The 24,693-nt window shown below is 36.2% G+C and overlaps 1 protein-coding gene across 4 annotated transcripts; it reads left to right on the forward strand.

Annotated features, from left to right (window-relative positions):
* The first annotated feature begins 2,794 nt into the window (after positions 1–2,794).
* LOC126832318 (uncharacterized) lies at positions 2,795–24,693 on the forward strand. Of its 4 annotated transcripts, none has more exons than XM_050563067.1 (2): positions 2,795–2,851; positions 23,592–24,693. In XM_050563067.1, exon 2 carries the CDS (start codon positions 23,626–23,628, stop codon positions 24,673–24,675), a length of 1,050 nt encoding a protein of 349 aa, XP_050419024.1. In that variant the 5' UTR covers positions 2,795–2,851; positions 23,592–23,625; the 3' UTR covers positions 24,676–24,693. The 4 variants fall into 4 exon arrangements, with proteins under 4 accessions (XP_050419024.1, XP_050419025.1, XP_050419022.1 ...); XM_050563068.1 differs by lacking the exon at positions 2,795–2,851 and adding an exon at positions 2,999–3,080; XM_050563065.2 differs by lacking the exon at positions 2,795–2,851 and adding an exon at positions 5,767–5,967.

Raw genomic sequence — 24,693 nt, forward strand, 5'->3', positions numbered from 1 at the left:
ATTTATCACATTAGAAGATCTCATAATGTAAACAAAGAATACACATTTTTCAGTAATCATTTTGATTGTTCCTCTTTAATGAGTAGAATTTATCACATTAAAAAGATTTTAAATTAAAATACACTTTTTGTGATCATTTTTCTAAAAACCGTAATGAAAGTTAGATTGTGGGAGAATCCATTTTTAAATTGTATCTGTCGTTAGTTGCTGTCCATTTACCATAAATATCAAAACCTAAGTAAATTTAATGAATTATGCTCTGTCAACTTCTTTTTCCACCGTTTAATCTCGGGGTGGACTGGAATTTAAATTCTCCCAATGCTCTCACAACAGATAGCTATTAAATCAACGCACACCTTACGTCACTGGAGGAGACAGACCACCTTTTAGAGATACCTTCACGTTTTTTATCTTGTGCGCGCCCCATGGGTGTTTTCCAGAGAATCCAGTATTATTCTAGTATGCTTGGATGTCTCTTGATAAATACTTTCGTGGGAATGTATCTTTAAGGTCCAATTTATCACATTAAAAAGATCCTATAAAGATTTCATAAACTTGGACGTAAACAGTGAAATGGCTCCGAAATTATGGACGGACAATGGGTCGGGTAATTAGGAATATAGTCTGCAATGGAAAATACGCTCTGGGGAAGACGCCCACTTGCATCAGAGGATAAACTAAATTCAAGGAAATTACCGGAATCAGCGAGGAATGCCGATTGCAGGTTTATTAATGTGACGGTTGATAAATATGTCTGGGTTGTTTTAAGACAACCACTATAAATTATACATGACACATGGCTGAAATTACAACACAATACAAACATAACTTTAAGCCTGGCTAATTGTATACATGTATGACCAAACTCATTAACGAGGTAAACTACACGATAAATGTGCATGGCTGGCATTTTCGATGACGAAATTTGGAAAAATCTCACGTGGCGAGGTCTTTGTCAGCGTGTTTAGAGCATGTCCCTATCCTCATAGCGATGTTGTGAATGGAAAAAAAGCGTGACCCCACAACGCTCTTACTACACTCACAAAGATCCCGCCACGTCGATGCCGATCTCAGAAACGATCTTGCGGATTTTTTTTAAGAACGTAGCGAAGTCGTGTTGTATGTTTGAAGCTGTTTATTTTTTTAGCTCTCCAAGTCTGGAACTGGTGGACGAGTCTGAGTATCTTCCCAATATACCAATATCTGCCAATCAAGGTGAGGTGGTTCTAACAGCGTAGCAAGGACGTGGTAGGTGTGTCGTGTCCGCGTGGCGCAGTCTTCTAGAATGTGGCGGCAACGCGATTGAGCTTGGTGGGGTGTGGCAGAGCGTCTTGCAGGTGGGAGGCGTGGCAAGGGCGTAGAGGGGACGTAATGCGTGGCGCTTAGTGAGAACGTGGAAAGGGTGACCATTTCTGTAATTTTGCGCGTACTGATAGCATAGTTGCCTTCACATTTGAGGGTGTTTTCCGCATTTCACTGCCACCTCACCACGATGTATAGAAATTTTTTTTGCGCATAATAAGCGCGTAGCAAGGTTTTCGTTATGTATGACGGGGTCTTAAGCAGCCACTTTATCCAGAGGTTTGGGAACGACAGAAATATTTGTAGGCATTTAATGTTTTGTCATTAATGTTAGTTTTATAAACCGGACACATATCTTTGCTATGTGTAGTACAATCGTTTGAGTCGCCAAGATTTTATTGTATCAATTCAACACAGTGTAGGAGCAGTTGCCATAAATATCTAGATCGGCTTGGTTTATTCTCCTGGGTTATACTTGAAGGGTATTTTGGAACGAGAGTTCTTTATGCTCAACGAAAACCACTAAACATTGTGCACGGCTATATATTTCATCAATTTTTTTACAGATTTAATTTTAACAGCCCCGAGCGACCCTTAAACTATAAATCAAGGTTTAGGTTTCCTTTACCTTAAAACGTGTGACAGTAAAGAGAATTACATCTTCTTCTATTTATAAAGTAATGAATACTATAATAAGATAATTATACTCAAAATTCGTTCGTTAAAACATAAAATATGTCAATTTGATATATATAATAAAAATATTTAAAAGAAATCAAATTCATATAGCGTAGTTTGCTTGATTAAATGCATTATAATATTATTTTATATACGAATCATCTGTTGCGTTTATTCAGTCTCAGCTGTCACTAATTTGATGACACTTACTGTTTGATTAGTTATAAATAACCGTTTTATATATTTATTGGGTAAATTAAGTTCTCTTCCTATTTCCGAGCTACAAATCTACATGTACACTTTTCTTTCTACCATTTTCCTACATGTTCAACAAAATTAGATTGTATTATTAGCCAGAGAAATTATCATTTACCATCAATATGTCCCTTTAGTAAGGAGTTTTATTTCAGATACTCCACTCGTCGCGCATCGTATTCCAAAATGCTTAGCTACGGTGGGGAAAAAGCGATGTCACTTATTTAAATCAAACGTTGACCACCGGGCAAGCACTGGGCAAAAATGTCAGGGTATCACTAACTGGCAACCCGACGGCTTAACGTGTGCTCGTTGCATCATAAGGTTTTTCATTGAGTCAATTGGCGTGGTTTCGATTCCCCGCCTGTACGTGACAAGGGGTAGGGTGGCCTGTCCTCTCGCTGCTTAAGACCCCTACGTGCAAGCGAATTTTTGAAATAAAACTGAACCATATGTTAGTCCCGAAATGACCTAGTTTGTGTTGAGAGGACGTTAAACACCATTTCTCTCTGTGTCAAGCTCGAAGTGGCCGAAACAGAGCACCATAATATACCATAAAACCTGTACTCACGCCAGGTATAGTGACATTCTAATGGAAGACGTCGTCTGGATACAGGTAAACTATTTCTACGTTGAGATAATCGATTAAGGGCTTATTGTTTTGACAGTTGATATTGTGACTAACATAGAGCAATCGAATCAATATCGATTTCCAATCCATTATTTTTCCTAACCGGTTGAAAATTTGTATTGGTTATTGATAAAACCCAGTATGGGCGTGGCTTTATATTATTCTATCCCAGTTTTAAATTGTATAATACAGTAGTATAGACGGACAAACTTCTGTGAGTATATATTTTATCTCTCTTCATTGCGTTAATAATACAGATCTATTTGATTAACCTGATTATCAATAATAATTCAGGTTTAATAATATTAAAGGTGAGGCAGACATCAGCAGTCTAATATCTCATTTGACCGTCTATTTCTCAATCGTTCATTGTGAATTATATTTATAAATATACTCTCTTCTAGATATTTACAAACTCAGGAAAACTGGGTGAGGATAAGATGCTTAAACAAATGACACAAGTCGATCCTTTGATATGTAATGGTCGAAAGAGGTGTATATTTTTAAAAATATAAACATAAAACAATTTTATCTATACAGTATAGTAGCCGTACAAAGAAGTATGTTGATTATTGGGAACGATATTGAGTGTACAAATTTGGAGCGTTTTTACGTGTTCATACCACGTGTACAAATTCATTTTAGTCTATTTGTCTTTTTTGTTTATAGCGTGTTGTAATCGGTGGAGTTTTATTGTTAATGTTTGCTTTTTTGTTACATTTTTTCTATGTTTTACGTGCATACAAACTGTTGATAAAATAAAATAAAAACACTTTGTCCTTCGGGATTTTTAACAAATAAAATGTCATAGCCACATGCTGATATATCAATGATGTCAAGCCAATCTGTTAGTGTACGCGTTTCTATGCATTTTAATCGCCTTACATTAGAATAGTGGGGGGTCATGATCCAGGATCTCATAAAACGTATTTCCGTATGGAGGATTACGCCTGTAAAATTAATATTTTAGATAGTTTCAGTTTGCTCGGTTTCACGAAATAGTTGATTAACAATAAATCAACTGAATAAGAAAAAGGGGGGGGGGGTAAATACAAAAAACAATTCAAAATTTGTCTCATTAAACTGTATAATACTGGGACGTTTTCGAATTGATTATTTTGTTATGGAAGTAACAACTGAGAATGAATTATCTCTCTGTTCAGCCAGGCTTTAAAGGAACTAATTTAAATCGCTAATATTTGGGACTAGAAATTGACACAAATGGGTAGCAACGCATATAATAATGTAATATGAATGTATATAAACTGATTTACATTCAATCGTTTCCGTTTTTACTCTAATTTCAAATCAGTTATGTTCGGCGAATACGCCGGAGGTCTCAATCGAATGGCAATCTCTAGCGTCTGGTTATTCCAGTCTACACCGGTAATATTTATTGCTCATGCCCTCCAGATAAAAATATGGCGTCGCCGTTTGACATGACTTGTTGAATATGTCTAGCCTCGTTCTTCGTGTCTCTTCTTACAAATAGCACTGAAACCCATTATGGTACACTTGGTTCAGTTTTATTTCAATAATTCGCTTGCGCGTAGGGGCCTGTAGCAGTGGGAGGAAACCGGAGGACCCGGAGGAAACCCACAAGGTTGGACAGATGACCCTACTCCTTGTCCCGTACATCCGAGGAATCGAAACCACCCTAGCTAACTCAATGACAGACCTTATGATACAGCGCGCACGTGCTAACCATTCGGCTATCTACTAGATGTTGAAATTAATGTACAAGTGTATGATTGGGTTGTATAAAAAACTATCAAATATGTTCGAGAATAGGTCATGTTTTTATTATTATTTATTTTTTAACATTCAACGAACCTATCGATAATCAGCATTCCAAAAATCTTTTGTTCCAGAATACGTTAGCTTGCTAGCCTGTAGGTCCCGTGTCAGATGCCTGTGTTGGCCGAGATAGTTTGACGGGATTTTCCGGTGTACCGCGCCCCTCCTTTGTTGTAACGGGGGGCCTGGCAAGGGACAGCATAATGCGCATCAAATCTTCTTTTAAAACTAACAAGTAGGATCAAAAGATCTTGAATGAGTTCGATTTTGGTGCGAATCAAAACTCGCCTTTTTTTTCAAATGAAAAGTGAAGCATTGGGACAATGAGAGTCCTATTGATTTCCCCTGTTCTCTGTCCATCTCTTCTTGCAAGATGTCGACGTACCTTGCACGACAACCACTTTGTAACATAAATTGCGCTCGGATGAGAGTTGGGCGGATAATTTGATTGAATTTTTCAATATGTTCATAATGCATCTTTGAAAGATTTAATCGAGTATACATCCACTTTAGTGATAATCGATGCCGACTAGTAAAACAATATCGAGTTGATATTTGACAATACAGTTCAGACTGTTCAAAGTATAGATTATGTGCTAAATCGCTGAGATAGCTATATATAGAGAGAATCTCCTACGAGTCTTTTTTGAGATCAAAAAATATCAACACAAGTCGATAAATTAACAAAAACGAGGCTCTGCCGGTTTTTTTTTTTTTTTTTTTACTTTATCGACGAGTGTTGATATTTTTTGATCTCAAAAAAGACTCGTTGGAGATTTTATTTATCACCCAATCCTTTCTTACATGCACAAATAAATAAATATAATTCTTTGCTGTATTTTTCACTTTTACTGAACCTGATTACATTACGGCGTAATGATACCTGATTTTTGGACAGCAATTCAACCATTGCAAAGTCCTTTATATTGACCCAGTGTTTCCATCAAGGTCAATTAAATAAAAATAGTTCATTTTTAATTTTAAAGTAAACACGTCGGTGAAATGTATAAAAAAAAAACAGGCAGTCTAAAACTATATTTTATATTTTATTGAGGTATAGATGGACAAAGTTGTAATGTTATACTCCATTACCGTACCTGCTGTTTTAAATGATTTATTACCTTGTCAGCGGTCAACGCATCAAAATAGCCTGTCAATCATCACGGTGACCTTCCATCACTCTGTGTGACAGACAGGTAGTGGATTTACAGTATGGCTAGTTTATTATAACATATGTCTAATTGTTGATAACTGTGGGATGAAGAAGGGATTTTAGAACACTCTCGTAATGAATATCTAATAAGGTATATAAATGCTTTTTTTTAATCTGAATGTGTGAATATATGATTTGAATTCATTTAAAGGGACAATAACACTCTTGCTGGCTTGACAGCTCCAGAAAATAAAAAATAGCCTTATTCTAAGTCTAGATGTGTTATTGTCTTACCTGTTGTGTAAATTATCCATTAAATCATATTTTACATGTCCAGAGGGTTCAAAAATATTTTTAAATCCAAGTCACATTTGAAAAGTTTTACGTCAGGCTTTTCAAATCCTTTAGTTGAATTTTTCCAATTTTTTTAAATTAGGTATGTTAAGGTGAAATTTGTATCATCAATTAATTGGAATATTGTAAAATAGTGCAATTTGTTGACCAGAATAAAGATTGGGACATATTATTCAGTTACAGCAAGAGTGGTATTGAGCCTTTAATATGATGTGGTGTGGAAATAATCACATATCAAATCAACGCATATAAATATACTCGATGTACACATAGGCCTACTATTTTAATACAACAATAATAAATGTATTGATTATTAAAGTTGCTCTATTTGAATTAAAGGAGTTAAGCTCTTTGATGTCGGCTAATTATGTAATTGGGTTGATCATATATTTTAGAACCGACAGATTAAGCGCAATTAGGCTTTTTACTAATTTTATCGAACGTCTACGCCTATTTACAGAGTTATTATCTTGTCTTAAAATCTTTGTAAACGTGCTCGATATAAACGTTATTGGTGCTTTATTTTAACGATATTTCGTTTTATCGTAGCATAATGCTGATTATTTACAGAGTTATTGGACTTTTAAGGACGAACCAATTGAAACTTCACAAACTTGTGTGTACTCCTGTACTGTAACTGGTATTATAGGCCTACGTAACTCCCGAAGCAGACAAATAGGAAACATTCAAACAGTGATCCAATGGGGCTGCAATTCAACTGGGGTGATGTTAGCTGCGATGTTTATCAATTTCCACAATTTTTCTGTAAACGCAAGTGACAAAAAATACCGACATCCAAACTCTCATTTTAACCACAACTAAACATAATATCAAGGCCGTATATATCTAATTTTCAATCAAATTGATTGACATGCGGCCTCGCTCAACAGCGGCCTCGCTTCGTACACTCTACCATTTAGCCGCGATCTAAAATTTCCGGGAGAGTGTGACGTCAAAGTAACGGTTAATCTCCGCTTACGACGCCATTTAAAAATTTAATCAATCAATGAAATCCTGTTTAAATCCAAGCCATCCGTGGGTCTACAGAGTTGATTTTGTGCTTGTTGTATAAATAAAGATCTAATTTGTAATTTCTATGACATCTGAAGCCTAAATAAAGACTTGCAATAATCAGATTTAGCTCTTGCATAATGTATGTTTAAACTAAGTTTTGCATATTTTTGATTAAGTGAATAATGTTTGTTATGAGTATGCTGATTGGGTCTTCTGTTAAAGGGACAATAACACTCTTGCTGGCTTGAACTCTCCAGAAAATAAATAATATCTCCATCTAAGTACTAGATGTTTAAGTGTCCTACCTGTTGTGTAAATTATCAATTACATCCTATGTTACTTGTCCAGAGGGTTCGAAAATATTTTTAAATCGAAGTTTCATTTGAAAAGGTTTACGTTAAACGTTTCAAACCATTATGTTGAATTTTTCAAAATTTCTAAATGAGGTGTGTTAAGATGAAATTTGTATCATCAATTAATTGAAATATTCTAAAATAGTACAATTTGTTGACCAGAATAAAGATTAGGACATATTATTCAGTTACAACAAGAGTGGTATTGAGCCTTTAAACAATCTATCAAATGCTGTACACAGTGCTAGGACTATCTAGGAAAAAGTGCTAAATTTTGGATGTTTGGGTTTGGTCCGGTTCACTGATTTTAATTGCTTGGTATGCTGATCTAAACAACATGTCCGTCTTGAGTAGCATTGCCCTAATATAAATTACATAAGCGTTGACAACTATTAACCGGCCAGTGGGAGTATCAAATAACTTAACATTTTAATTTCTTAAATAAAAATCTCATTTCATATAAAGTCTTTGATATCAGTTGTTTAGTCTTCCAAAAACCAAGTTTTATCATGCTGAGCTATTTTTGTACGCCCATATTTTCAAGTGGACGTGTATTGAGTCGCCCCTGTCAGCCCACAATTTATTTGTGGACACGCGGTTCCTTTTGATATTGGCATTTTATCCAATATTAAAAGCTGTTCTAACATATCACCATTCCACCCTTATGATGGTTGAGTTAGAATTTCATGAAAATCGGATTGAAACTGCCCGCTCCTCGTTCGCAAATAGTATAAAAGTATATAATACCAAGATTTTGATCAAACTTAAAATATATGTCTATATTCCACGGATTTTTGTTTCTTTCCATATTCGCACATATCGGTCCGTAACCTCCTAGATTATGGACCCCGGGTGTACCAAAAATTACAGTTTATACCCGATTTTAAAAACCGTTTAAATATACACCGTTACACCCTGGGTTTGAATTTTGTGATAATCGGATCGAAAGCTGTGGTCCCTCTAACGATTTGTATCCGGTTTTGAAAAAAACTTAATATTATATGTTTATGTACCAAAGATCTCGGTTTGATGTTCGCGTATATCGGGCCTAACTTCTTGCCTTGTGGCCCCTATTGTACGAGAAATTGTAAGAATAATACTACGAGTTCTTGATGTGGAAATTTACACAGAAATATTTATTTATGGCTAGGGATATATCATATCTTTCTTTTCTAAATTATATCCTGGTTATATATATTATATCCTGGTTATAATATATATATATATATATATATATAAGCAGGATCTAATTTAGATAAGAAAGATATGATATCATATCCCTAGCCATAAATAAATATTGTCCGTGTAAATTTCCACATCAAGAACTCTGTGGTGACAGAAATGAAATGAAATGGAGTTTTAACGTCCTACTGTTCTGCTCCTAACCTGGGCTAATGAAGACGGGCATACGCCATACAGTGTGCTATGAGGGAAATTTTGCCCGGACAGCGGCACTACGGCCTACTCTTATATCGAATTCCAACTGCCAAGGGATCTTTTACGTGCACGCCAATGTGTACACGGGACCTCGGTTTTTCATCCAATCCGAACGACTAGACAGCTTTCCTTGTCAGCCCCTCCGTCCTGCATCTCTGACAAGGGAGAACCACGCCGGAAAATCTGGATGAACTTTCTCGGCCAATGCAGGGATCGAACACCCGACCTCCAGGCTAGCGAGCTAGCGTCTTACCCACTTAGCCACGTGATCCCCCTGTGGTGACAGAGAATATAAGTAATATTGTTATAATACATTATTAAAGGTGTACTGTTTTGTCATCATCATCATCAACTTCAGAATGAAATTTCTCGTTGTCTGTGTACTTAAAAAGATGATAATGTTAGTTTGCATCGAATGACCTCTAATTAGAAATTGAATCAACATGAAAGGTGTGACATTGAAACAAGGTGTAAAATGTAGGGAATGATCATAGGATTCGCAACCACTAACTTATTTAAGAATGAATATTTTGGTGGCAAATGAACTTATATAAGACCAGTAGATTTGACCAATACCCATAAACAAGCAGTACAATATGGCCGGAATGCTAAGTTTTCTCTTGATCTCTGATAGTAACTGTGATACATTAATTACTGCGCACTTCCTTCATGCTAATAGTCATTTAAAACATAGATCTATGTCATGTTATTGCCGGCATCAATCAAGACCCAATCAACCAGAACCTAACTTAGGTTTTTAATTAGGGGTCATTCGGTGCAAATCATCATTATTCTCTTCTTAAATCCACTGACCACTAGAAATTTCATTCTTAAGGAAGCTAAATCGCTAATATTTGAGACCTAGAAATTGACACAAATGGGTAGCAACGCATATTATAATGTAATATGAATGTATATAAACTGATTTACATTCAATCATAACTGTTTTTCCTGTAATTTCTAATCAGTTATGTTCGGCGAAATACGCCAGAAGTCTCAATCGCAATCTCTAGAGTCTGGCACTGTCTGGTTATTCCAGTCTACACCGATAGTATTTATTGCGCATGCTTTCCCGATAAGAATATGTCGTAACCGTTTGACATGACTTGTGAAATATGTCTAGCTTCGTTCTTCGAGTCTCTTGTTACAAATGGCACTGAAACCGGTTATGGTACAAGATTCGTGTAGCAATGGTAACATGTTCATTTTGTCTTAAATATTGGATATCAGAAGCCCATCTTTTCCCGGTAAGTTCACAACTTCAATGTTGATTTGAATTGACAAATAATTTGTGTTTTCAATGTCGAAGACTTTGGATGATATTGAATTAGAGACTTAGCTTCTTTAAGTTGTTTTTTTTTTGTTTTTTTTTTTTTAAAAAAACAATATTTTTATTAAGGTTGTCTGAATGGGATTGGGGGCGAGCTTAACCTATGTAACACAGCACCCCCTAAATAATTTGTACATAGTTAAAATGGCAAACACATACATATTATATAAATATAATAAAATGGATGAAAATGTACAGAGTTAATACATTATGCAAGAGCTAAATCTGTCTATTGCAGGTCTTTCTTTAGGCCTTAAATGTTATCTAAATTCTTAATTAGACATTAATTAACCTATCCAGACCATAATCAACTCTAGATGGCATCGCAAGCCCGCGTTCTTTAGTGGATTATGAGCCGATTTACTGCATAACTTTCCTTCACGATTTAACGATTAAATGGATAATCGAGACTATGCTGTTTATCGTACTGACTTTAGTAATGATGATCAAGGCTAGCCGGAAATTTCAACCGCTTGGTTCTCGGTTCATAGTGGATCAATTTGAATGAATATTTTTTTTAGCAAATTGCCGTTACACTATCTAGTTTTTAACTATTATAGTGAGAACTGCCAACTCGTTATCGAATCTCCCATACTGTATCTTTAATAATTATATCAATTTAAGTTGATAATGATTTCTGATATCATTCCGTACAATTATTTAGGCTTGGTTTCACACTCGCACCTTTCATGTTGATTACAATTTTAATAGAGATCGGATCGGAGAAATAACTGTTTGTTCAAAAATGACTTAGTTTGTTTCGAGTCGATGGTACTCTGCGCCCCACCCCACCTCTCTCTCTCTCTCTCTCTCTCTCTCTCTCTCTCCTCCCGTCAATTAGTAGTTACCAAGACATGTCAGTCACTCCGTAGGTACATCCCCGGAATATCTGGCGAATATGGTGAATTATACCACTGTTCTGGACTATATCTAAGATCTGTCAGTTTTCATTACTATGTCACTTATGGGGCTGTCACACATTGACGTATAGCATCAGCGTATGCCGACGTATGAGAAATTTAGCAAACACGCTGGTGTACGTTGCATACGTTATGGGTACGCTTTTAACAAGTTACGAGCACGCTAAAATACGATGGTATAAGTTGTTGTACGCCGAACGCCGCCCAAAATTTTGTGCATGCATAAAATTTTCAGCGTATGCTGACGTATTTCTTACAGGTTAGACAGGTAAGTTCTGCACGCGTTCACGCACGTTACATTTAAGTTACTCATAAGTTGGCATACGTCGGCTACCAGCAGGGCAATTGAGCAACGTACGCGTAACATATTTCTAACATAGGCAACGTACTTCTGACGTCCTTAGAACTTACTGAACGTGTTTGAAACGTGTGTAGAGATGAGCATGTGCAGAAGTCTACAATCATGGCGGTCCATGAGAGGCCTGCTTGTCGTTAAAGGCTTGAGAGGACGTCAAGGCCTCAGATTCCGCCACAGATACTACTGAGGACGCATTAGATCCGCATAGGGTGACCACCCGTCCCGCATTTCGCGGGACAGTCCCTCAAAATGTTTCCAAGTCCCTCGTCCCGAAAACCAGCCAAAATGTCCCGCAATTGCTCACACAGAAGACTTCTATTACAGTAATATGCGCGAATCTAGTCTCGCGATAGTCTTTTTGAGTATTAGTCTAGTCAAAATACTGACAAACCCACCACAAATTCCTTTGGAAGGTCTTTCGGTACCAACTTGTAGATGACCTTTCCCTATGCACCATACTGAAAATCCACCGAAATCCACCCGCGTGGTACCCCTTGCCACTGGTGCAGGACAGGAGGCCTTGGACAACGTATACTCATTCGGATGAGACGTAAAAGAGTCCTTGGCAGCTGGATTAGCGCTGGTCCCAGGCAGAATTTCACTCATCTTTAGGACACGATTTGGCGTATGGCTGTCTTCATAAGCCCTGTCGGACGTTAAACCCCATTTCGTTTACCTTTAAAGAAATATAAATATAAGAAATTGAAAATATTGCTCGCCACCAAGACAAAAATCAACGAATATAATTTATATAACAGTGACACCCATACCCTTCTCTTGCACTGCAACACCCCGGTCGCCTCCATACTCCAAGAAAATAAAATTAAATAAACATTTTTAATCCACATCTTATGTTAAAAACAAATATTGTAAAGATCTGAACTACCAGTAGAAATCTCAGTTCTCAGACAGTACATCTTCTAAAATCTCCAAATATTAACTTGGAAAACGAGCGTTTCTCCTACGCTGAACCACTGAACCTTTTCTGTGGAATAAACTACCAAAGCCAATTATTGCCACTGGCCCATTTCAAACTCAAAACAGTCGAGGGAGAGAGAGAAGAGAGAGAAAGAGACACACTATATTTCGTTTGCACTAAATGTTTGCCATAGCTTTGGGGGTAACCAGTGGAGCAGGAGAAAATCCACGAGGTTAGACGGCGAACCTATTCCTTGTCACGTACAAGTGAGAAATCGAAACCACGCCAGTTTACTCAATGACAGAAGTTAACCAATCGCCCCCCCCCCCCCCTTACCCAAAGAGTAATAAAAGTAAATAAATACTAGTATTTGTTACACGGTGAATCACAGCAACCGAGAATATTAGCTGAATACTGCGGCATTTGCCGTGACCGAACGCCAGGCATTTCTATTTTATGTACAGTGGAAAGCTATTTGAAGGTGGGGTTGGATGGTCGAATGGTTAGCATGTGCGCGCTGTATCATAAGATCTTTCAATGAGTCAACTGGCGTGGTTGATTCCCCGGTTGTACGTGACAAGGAGTATAGTAACTTGTCCAACCTCGTGGGTTTTCGCCGGGTGCCCCGGGTTCCACCAACTGCTAAAGACCCCTATACACAAGCGAATTATTAAAATAAAATTGAACCATGTATTAGTCCGGAAATGACCTAGTTGGCATCGGGTTATTTTAATCTATATTATAGACTTGATTTTATTGAGTATCAGTAATATAGCATGACACTGGTGATCAATCAGGGAAAGTTAAAGATACATATGTAACATTTAGATAAAAGAGCTGACAGTTCTCGCAATTATAGTTTACAAAATAGATAATGAAGGGGGAATATGTTGAAAATTTCGGTCAAAATACTTCATTCTGAGAGGAGTTATCGTCGTTTCGGCATGATTTAATTTTAGCGATAAACGATTAATCTACATGGATGATAATTTGGCAGTCATTTGATTAAAAACTTCATTCAAGTTCGCGTATCCTTTCAAACGGTTCAGTCGCAAAAAATAATAATTTATATATCTTATTTGAAAGAAATGGTTTTCGTTTTTTCGAAATGCAAGATGATACTGATTTCATACATGGCACAACGAATACAAAACAAGCTGATATGGATATTATATGACTTGTTGCTATGTATTTATATTTATAATGTTGCTATGTATTATTATCCTAAAACATTCATGATAAATATCGTATGAAATACAAACCAAGCTTGTGTGAATAGTTCATAGCTTTATTGTCTATTGTTGCTAGGTCGAAAAGTGAAGTAACTATGTATGAACATTACTATGCATACTGCCTCAGTTTTTTTTAAAGATAATGCCCCGCAATATGATCAAGCAAAGATGGTCACCCTAGATCCGCACGAGGGCGATATTGGCTATCATCGTCAGAATGGTGGTCAGATGAAGATTGGGACGAGGGTGGAGGTGGCAAGGATGAAGATTGCTTAGGTCGACCCCTTCCTGCAACTTTCCTTGATTTTTTTTGAGGCATGTTGATCGATCGACTTCCACTTCAATAATGACTTGTGGTTCTAAAGAACCTCCGCTTCAAAGCCCTATATTGGGAAAGTTACGACAACTCATTTCCAGGCGGCATTTTGGTCCCCAATTATGACGCGATAAAAGCTATGATGTCATGGCGTCATACAGCTTTACTTACCAAAATGTTTCATTTTATTCTTGCAGTATTAGGGGGGGGGGGGGGGGAATAACGTTTTACCCTTAAAAAATGCAAAAGAAACCAATGCAGTTTGGTTCAGTGATAAATATGTCAGACAAAATCATACTAAAAATCTGAGAGCGATATTTCGTAATCAGTGTGTTTTACTATTTACTGTTGGGAGGATAAATGATTTCTTTTTAAATTCCCCAAACACAGAGTGGTTATGCAAGCGAAATGTGCCGAACAATCGAATTTGACAAACATCAATTAAAAAAATGTATTTTTTATATGTTGCCGGGCATTTCTTTCATAATGGCTGCCAAATTAGGTAATATTATAATGCTATATAGCGTGGTTATGCAAGCGAAATGTGCCGAAAAATCGAATTTCACAAACATCAATTAAAAAAATGTATTTTTTATATGTTGCCGGGCATATCTTTCATAATGGCTGCCAAATTTGGTAATATTATAATGGTATATATCGTGGTTATGCACGCTAAATGTGCGGAAAAATCGAATTTGACAAACATCAATTAAAGAAGTGTATTTTTCATATGGTGCCGGGCATTTCTTTCAAAATGACTGCCGAATTTGGTAATATAATGCCATTAAAAAACAACAACATAAATTTGGTAATAAAAGGACATCTCGTAAGATACGTAAGATATGACTTTTGCTATGTCTTTTATATGATTTTCGCTATCTCTGAATTTGAAGATATATTTTGAAATGGTCATTTTTCCGGTTGGATATTAGATAGTGTCTCTAAACCATGATGTACCATGTAGTTCAGATTGAGTCTCTAAACCGGGATGTATCTTGTAGTTCGGATAAAGCCTCTCTAAATAATCACGTGAACTGTAGTTCGGATAGACTCTCTAAACCATGATGTACCCTGTAGTTCGATGTACCCTGTAGTTCAGATAGAGTATCTAAACCATGATGTACCCTGTAGTTCAGATACAGTCTCTAAACCGTGTTTACACTGTAGTTTGGATGTAGTTCGTCAAATGAAGATGAATTTACGATATATCAATCCCAAAATAACCAAGTTTGTCTTAAATGAATATACTGTAAACGCGCATTAAATATCTAGATGCGATAGACTTAGTGTAGAAAATTCAAGGTACATTAAATCATTGGCAATAATAAAGATCCAATTTTAGTTTTTAGTTACACACTGTTAACCACCAATATATGTTTTAATCATATAATTTATTCAGTTCGACTTAAGACTTAATTATAAATAGATACAGTTGTTTTAACTTGGATTTAGATTTTAATTATGTATGCTGCATATATGCATATAGATCACCTTGCAGCGGAATCACATTATATATCTTTTTAGTTGGTGTTCATATCGTCTTACGTATTTGTCAACATCAAGGCGAACTTGTTATATTGTCCCATTAGCCTATTCAGACTTGTTACCACGAATTTACTCACCCCACCCTTGTTTCACTTGACTAAAGAAACATTTTGTAGGAATGTATGCTTTTATAGATTGAACACTTGTTTGCGGAGATGGGGTTTCAGTCGGCTGATCTAAATTATTTCTTTAAATACAGTAAAGCTTGAAATATCTCAGTTTTCACTCTTTAGAATGTTTTTGTAAACAAGTTTTTTATTGTAGTTTCCGTGACGTGTTCCCAGTAAGCGTTAGAAACAAAGATATATACCCTTAATTCCGGTGCCGATAAATGTTGGGTTGTGTGGAACATGCTAGAGGCGATTTGTAACAAATCCCAGATACGATATATGTTTGATACTGGTTGAGAACAAACTCTAAACCAAATGCGTCCCGTTTACTGAGCCCCTTCAAAGGGGACCCTGTCTGTCTACCTGTGGAATAACATGCATTTGTATCTGTTAAATTTGTGTGGTTTATATATTAGACAGATTGATATTATTTATACATAGGCGGGGAGTGATAACGTCTTGCCGCAAATGAATTGCAAAAGAAACCAGGAATTTTCGGAGAGCGATATTTCGTAATCAGTGTATTTTAGTGGTGGGGGAATAAATAATTTATTTTTAAATTTTTCAAACGCAAACTGGTTATAGAGGCGATATGTGCCGAAAACCGAATTTGACAAAAATTCAAAAACTGTATTTTTCATATGTATGGCGCCGGGCATATCTATATACGGCTTTGCTCCGCTTTTATATCTGACGTCACGTGATCGTCGAAGTACGCTCCAACACGCTATGCATAAGTTAAGCATAAGTTAGACTAACGTTGTGCATGAGTTCCGCATAAGTTTACGCTGTGGGGTAAGTTTGAATAAGTTACTCATACGTCATTCAGTGCGTTAGAAGTACGTTATATATGCGTCCAAAAGGAACGTCCTCTTGATTTTTTAATTCAGCTTCAGCGTATGCCAGCGTGCTGGATAATTATTTCATACGTCGGAGTAAGTTGTCTAAAACGTTATAGTGTGACAGGCCCATAAGGGTAACACCAAATTTAACCACGCTGGACGTACGGACTGGTGTACACGGGTAATCTCGTGTGCTCCTCCATATTCTTAGGCATTGCAGGGTATAAACATGGGGCTTAAATCTAGGTAGGTCGACAGACCTATTCTTGTTGTTGTTGAAGTTACATTTTTATGTAGGCTACCACGTGCCTTCAGATCAGATAAGCACATTGTGCGAATTGTGATTTAGTTTCTGAAAATGGAATGTACGTCCACTCAGACTCAGTGAGCAAGGCGCTGGCTCATGAACAAGGGTTTCCCCTTGTCAGTGATGAAGGACGGAGGGCCTGGCGAGGAATAATGCATAGTCCTTCGGTTTGGACAAAATGCAGGTCCCATAAACCAAAAACGAAACCAAAATATTAGTGATTGAATAGATTGCATTTTAGATAAATTTTAACCACATGTTTATTCGTTTTGACTAATGTGGGCGTTTTAATTTACGCTCGTTTTGATCATAACCAGTTTTATAGTCTGCAGAATATGCTAAATGTTGCCCAATTGTCAATTCATTATATCTTTATAAATACTGAACGTGAATAAATCATTTTTGTACTGATTTTCCTTTCAGAGATTCGGGGGAAACGGTGGCTAAGTGAATAAGACACTGGCTCGCTAGCCTGGAGGTAGCGGTTTCGATCCCGGTGTTGGCCGAAAAAAGTTCATTCGGAATTTTCAGATGGTGTTTCCCCTTGTCAGTAGTGCAGGACGGATGGCCTGACAAGGACAGCTGTCAAGTCGTTCGGATAGGGCGAAAAAAGTCGAGGTCCCGTGTACACATTGGCGCGCACGTAAAAGATCCATTGGCAGTTGGAATTCGATATAACAGTTCATTGTAACATTTTATGTTAAGCACTTGATACATAGGTTACAACAATGCTATACATAAAATCATTCTCTACACCCCACTCTTGTGGCGTGGCTAGACTTTTGAAAATCACTACATCTTCAAATGGTGGTCTAAAGCATCTGCATGATGTCTGATCTAACGTCGCAGAGGTCTGGCGTTTTCTATGCCTGGACTTCTGCTATCAATTATCAATTGGTCAAATATTTGCGTAATTAATTATGATTGGTTACTAAGCCTAATGACGTAATGGTAATTCTACTATCTGGACCATAAGAATTTGTCCTTGGCCCTAGATCCCATTTCCTGTTATTTTCACAATATTTCATATACAATTTTATTTGCGTTTTCAAATAAACTCATACCATTAAGTTAATATTTTTACAGTGGAGAAGACAAAGGACATATGTAATTATCAAAGTTATAAATCATGTCCTCGGGTGCACTTATAGGCTATTCGCCTAATGTAATTATTTTGCATAAATTACCCAATATTACTACACGCTACCCGGGCAAATTTTCCGTCATAGCATAATGTATGGTGTAAGCGCGTCTTCATTCGTTCAGTAATAGCAGAACAGTAGGACGTTAAACCCCATTTCGTTTCATTTTATTTCAACTGTTACAACCTCTCAAGTGACGTTCATAGCCTTTTACTATAAATCTGCAGATAATTAATCAATCAGAACAGTCAGCAATTATAATAATAATAGTTTCTTATATTGTATGTGTTTGTTTGTCGTAATAATGTGATATATGTGATGGTATCCTGTTCCCCGAGGGCGTAAACATACTTCTATTGTGCAGTTAATCGACCCCTTACACGTCACACACTGACCAGATAATTATGTATCGGTTTGCTTTGGTTCTTTATTTGGAAGCCTTGTAATGTGTTAATATTAATACATGGATCAGATCCATGTTAAATGTGAAATTCGAGGGATCTTTACATCGTAGGTACACAACGTTCAGTATCAACCACCTTGTCCAGACATGATACGTACTGCCATTACATTGTGGAAGCGTGGTCATTCTATATCCCTTAGCAACTATATTTTCCGTTAAACATTATGAGTGAAGCTTTGTTTGTAAAGCAAAAAAACAAAAAAGAAAAAGCACTTTAATGTCCGCCTCGGGATATGTTCTCCATATTGTACGGAACACACTCGTCAAATGTAGAATTGGGCACGACGATATTGTAGCATGAGATAAATTAACGAATGGTTTTGTTACAGTAATGAACGGCAGTGAAGTTGCATGTGATATATTCAGAGGACCTTCAACACGTGTACAAGACCCTCACCCAGGCATTAAGATTAAAATTATCAATTATAAGTGTTAGCTTTAGTGCCGCTGTCCGGACAAAATTTCCCGTATGCCCGTCTTAATTCCAGTCAGCGTAGAAACGTTAAACCCCATTTCATTTCCATGTTAGTTACGTCATGTAAGTTTGAAAGTAAGGTACATATTATTATTGTACTATTCTTAAAGATACATTATGGGGGATTAGATAAAGAGCTGACAGTTCTCACTATAATAGTTAAAAACTAGATACGATAAAGGGAATTTGCTGAAAATTTCAGTCAAATAGATCCACTATGAACCGAGATTTTAGCGATTGAATTTTCGGTCTAGCCGCGATCATCATTTCTAAAGTCGGTAGGATAAAAAAACATAGTCTCGAGTATCCAGTTCATGATTAAAAACATAGTCTCGATTATCCAGTTCATGATTAAATTATGTATGGGAGTCGAACAGCAAATCGGAAACCTAATCCAATAAACTTCGCAGGCTAGTGATGCCATCGAGAGTTGATTATGGTCTGGATAAGTTAATTAATGTCTAATTAATAATTTAGATAACATTTCAGGCCTAAAGAAAGACCTGCAATAGGCAGATTTAGCCCTTGCAGAATGTATGTTTAAATGTCAATTCATATACAGATTGTCCACGTTAGTTGCTACTTTAAAGATACATTAGTTAATTTTAATAAAGAGTTGGTCATTCTTGCTATAATAATTTAAAAATAGATGATAAAAAAAGAAAATATTAAAAATTTCATTCAAATTACTTCATTTTCAGCCAAGTTTTTATTATTTGTAGTTTTGACAAAATGTGTGCACAGTGGTAACCAGGGCACTGGTATAATCTGGACTTAGACTCGCTTTCCCAATTTTAAATTAAATTTTTAAATGGCGAACCGTTTTAATCTAGTGAAAATCTCGAGTATCCGATGCCATTGAGAGTCGATTATGGTCTTGTTTTGTTAATAAATGTCTAATTAATAGTTTATGTAACATTTAAGGTCTAAAGAAAGACCTGCAACAGGGAAATTTGGCTCTTGCATAGTGTATGTTTAAGTTAAAAGTACTATTCTTCAAGGCCAATTCCTAAAATATAGCAGGCTTATAGACAAACAGATTGTCAATGTTTTGATAATGTGGTGATTAATATATTTTGTCTTGGTATTAACTGAGATGACATTGTCATTTATTGATCTTGTCAACAAATCCATCTTGGGACAAGGATAAGACATATTGATTTTATTCTATCAGGATAAGATTTCAACATTTAACATAATTATGGTAAATAAAACTATTGGCGACGCCAATGGAAACCACGTATAAAATTCATTGATTTAACATTATTTATGAACATTTTGCAGAATAATTCTTCACCGTTATATTGTTTGTGGGTTTTTTGACGACAATAGGTGCACGTGGCGTTATTAATGTCTTCGTCTGATTCTGTGTTGAAACTCGTCGTGTCAGTTCATCAATCTGTGTGACAGACAGGTAGTGGATTTACTGTATGGCTAGTTTATTATAACATATGTCTAATTGTTGATAACTATAAACTATATAAACAGCACTGTGGAATGAAGAAGGGATTTTAGAACACTCTCGTAATGAATATCTAATAAGGTATATAAATGCTTTTTTTAAAATCTGAATGTGAGAATATATGATTTGAATTTATTTAATATGATGTGGTGTGGAAATAATCGCATATCAAATCAACGCATTATACTCGATGTACACAGGCTGCATTATGGGGGATAAAGGGACGAACTCGCTTTGATTACAGTCAAAAAGTCAAAAACAAATTATTTAATTTGGTTGATCTAATGTGTTAATTTACTGATGGTGCATGCTCTGTCAAATTAAATTTCCTTTCGATATTGGCTCGGATTATTGCCCCTGAGGTTACAATTTTTATCTCAATTTTATGTTTATATCCCAAAGATCCCGGTTCCTTTCGATATTGGCATATGTTGCCCCTGGTTGTACTATAATTAATTTTTTTAGCTTGTGTGGCCTCTAGAGGAGGAAATTTTTATTATTTTAAAAACCGTTCAATATCGCTGCTATACATTATAATCATGGTAGAGTTCGAGTTTCATGAAAATCGGGCCGAAATTTCCCGTCAAAAAGGCCACTCCCCATTACGCAAATAGTGGGAAAGCGTGTAATGCGTAGGCCTATACTAAGGTTGTGGACTCTCTAGATTTAGACGAAACATAAACTGTTTTCAGGATCAAAAGATATTGGATGAGTCAATTTTGGTGTGCACCAGACCTTCCGTTCCGGAGTTACCCCCCTCCCCCCCTGCCTTTTACACAAAATTTGAAATATGTTCAAAGCTTGTGGGGGTAACGCGATTGAAATTTACCAAACCAGTTCAAATGTTACTGGGGGTAACTCTGACGTTCATAAGGGTCAAAGTTCATGATAGTCACATTCGTCATTTTGTAAGATCAAAAAAGGTTGTGTTACCATAGACAGTATATGGCATTCTAATCATATATTCGTCGATTCGGGAGAATCTTTTACCCAAAATTTCTCATTTCGCCATGGTATAAAAATGCAAACCCAATAATAAATGAACACGTAATCTAAGGGCATCACAGTACCGTAAGACAAATCATTTTACTCACAAAAATAATATTGGTGAATGTATGCAAGCTTAACACAGGGTTTGTCAATCTGTTTAAAACGCAGTTCCTATTTCGTTTCGTTTTTTTTATATTTCAAAATTTCGTTTTACTTGCCTTTACTACACTAGGACCTAGAAGAGTTGTTATATAATCCGTGTTCAGGTTGATGTGAGGGATTAACCAATGAAACGGTCTGTTGCAGCGAGTTCTTGGCGTGCGATGCACGGAACGAACTGTACGTATTCCACTAGCAACATCAACGCTGATTGGTTAATCAAATGTCTGACGTCATAGGTTAAAAGCCGCTCGTATGACCCTGACACAACCTCCCACTAAAACTGATCAGATCTTCATGCAGTAGAGATCATCGAAAGTATAAAAAACGAAACGAAATGTAGATCTGTATTTTAATCAGATTGGGAGCTTGCCAAGTTTTTGTTAAGGAAATTTGGCAGTTGACAATGACATCATCGTCTCCAAATTACGTAGGCATACATACACACTGAGCTTTTTAAAGAGGGAAATCTAACACCCTCTTTCACAGAGTAAAAATGCCCTCTTTGACGTCAATTTCCTATGAATTAATAGGATCATACTGTGATTCAATTTCATTGATGCAAAGCATTAATTCCACCCACACCCCCGGTACAAGTCCTCACAAGAACAGTAAATGTGGTCTGCATCTTAGAAAATTTTACACACGGGGCGCCCCAGTAACGGTATAAAGAACAGCGTTTCTTTTTGCCATAGTAGTGTAATTATATATGCGTATTAAAAATGTATATTGAATGATTCGATACTTGTAGAGTAAAGGTACTTAAACATTGATTTATAGAGCAAGAGGTCACGTGTAAACATTGGTAAGCATATACAGTTCACAATTCTATAATGGAATACAATTACTGCTTATTACTGAACAAAGTTTCGACTAGGTTTCTCCAGTCTTTATCATACAATGAAACAATTTGGTAAGCACGTTAAAGAACTCCTGACAGTTGGAAATCAATGAAGTGTAGGTGGAAAGGCCGCTGCCTGGGCAATATTTCCTCGTTGTAGACTGCACGGCAAATGCTCGTATTCATTATCCCTGTTGGTTCAGGAGGTTAAACCCCATACCATTTGATTTCATCAAACTTGAACTGGCAATCAGATAATTCCAGATTTAGTTTGTCTCAATCACTGAGATGTCGATTGAGGATACGAAAATATCAATTGGTTATTTCATCAACCCAATAAACGTGATTGTTGCTAATAAATATACATTTTATTGGGTTTTTTTTTAACAAAACAATATGTTTCATTTCACGTAGTAATTTCGTGTAATTTTACAGTTTTAACAAGACAACAGATGTTCGTGTCATCTGGATTTTCTCCATCAATTATGCACAAAAGATGCCAACGACGCAGAATCCATTTTGTGGAATATTAATGAGAATATATTAATTGGGAGTTTGATAACAATACAGTAGCACGTTATTTTTATTGCGAAGATATTGTTATTGTCACCGAAACATTGTAAACGCTTAACAAGTCTACATGGTATAGTTTTTACATTTAATTATGCACAAAAGGTGACCGACGACGCAGAATGTTTATGAGTTTGTGAATATAATAAAAATCGATGTGGTGATTATTTAGTAAATGGGAATATTAAATTAAGAGTTTGATAACAATGGAGACGGACATTATTCTTTCCGGGGATATTTTCATTTTTACGCTTTACATTACAGGTTATTATATACGCTCACATTTAATCTGGACTAATTATATTGTCCTCACCTGCGTCCATCTGTCTCCCTGTTCTTGGGTCTGCCAAACTTGTGAACGTTCCAAACACTACTACATCCCTTATGCCTTATGTCAGACGGTTATTTTTTGTTTTTTAATTTTCAAATTAGCTATAGGATTGTTCATTTGGTCGTATAGTTGTAGGTTTACTAATCAATTTTATAATTTCTTTAAATCTATTTTAAAGTATTATGATAAAGTCATTGATGACAGTAAGGCTGTGTATTATTTGTTACAGTTATCAATGATAAATAGGGTTTATATCAGAATAAGACAGGTATAATAATATTAATGCACATCTCTTTTATTTTCAGTAAAGCACAGCTACACGACCACCAGAATATAGTTATGGGTGCCCTGACGCGCATACGTAGCGCTTTATTAATTTTGCTGGGTGCCGTCCTGACCATTACATTCCAATACATGTCAAGATCTACTATGGGAATAACTAATGTTTTCATGTCCAAAGAACGTCAAATAAAAACGACAAATTTAACTAATTCGAATGTAGTAACTATGGCTATTCCACTGATTGTTGCAAGTAAATCACAAAAATCTAAAGTAACCACTTCCGCGCGAACAACTGCGGAGATTTTGCGCTGGAATTCTACAAGGTGGTCCGAGTGGAACAATTTCTGTAGTGGCCCTATTCAATTTGATTCAGCGAGTTTACGGACTCCTGCCGGAAGCCTGAACATTTTTATACACGATATTAAAGTTGATCGGTGGGTTTCTGGTTCAATTAAAAAGCATGGTGTATGGGAAAGGGATATAATGAATCTTATACATCATTACTTGGCGAGTGATACAGATTTAAATCTCCTAGATATTGGCTCACACATTGGCCAATTCTCATTATTGGCGGGAAAAATGGGAAGAATGGCGATAGCTGTTGATCCGTTACAAGAGAATGTTTTACGTTTATGTAAATCCATCGAATTAAATAACTATAACTCGTTGGTCAAAGTATTTTATGTAGCTTTGTCCGATTCCAGGAAAAAAGTTACGTTTATAAAAGACCCTGGAAATATCGGTGGGACTAGAGTTCATCCTGTAAATGCATCAAGTGGAACGTCTTTCAATCCAAATATTATTGATACAGTATTTTTAGATGATTTATTACCTTTAATACCATTTAAAAAGGCTTTTATGAAAATGGACGTGGAATCGCACGAAAACAGTGTATTAAAAGGGGGTAATAACTTTTTTGCTACGTTAGACATTCCTTATGTTCTTATGGAGTGGTTTCAACACGTCAAAAATCCTGTATCAGCCATTGAAATTATTAACTTTATGACACTTCACAAGTATAAACCATATTTAGTTAATACTAACTCAAATCCTTTAGATATTAATGATTATAAAAGATGGCCAACAAATGTTTTATGGAAAAAGTAAAGTTATATTTTATTGTTA

Source organism: Patella vulgata, chromosome 9 (assembly GCF_932274485.2).
Source record: "Patella vulgata chromosome 9, xgPatVulg1.2, whole genome shotgun sequence".
In the NCBI taxonomy this organism is placed as follows: Eukaryota; Metazoa; Mollusca; class Gastropoda; family Patellidae; genus Patella; species Patella vulgata.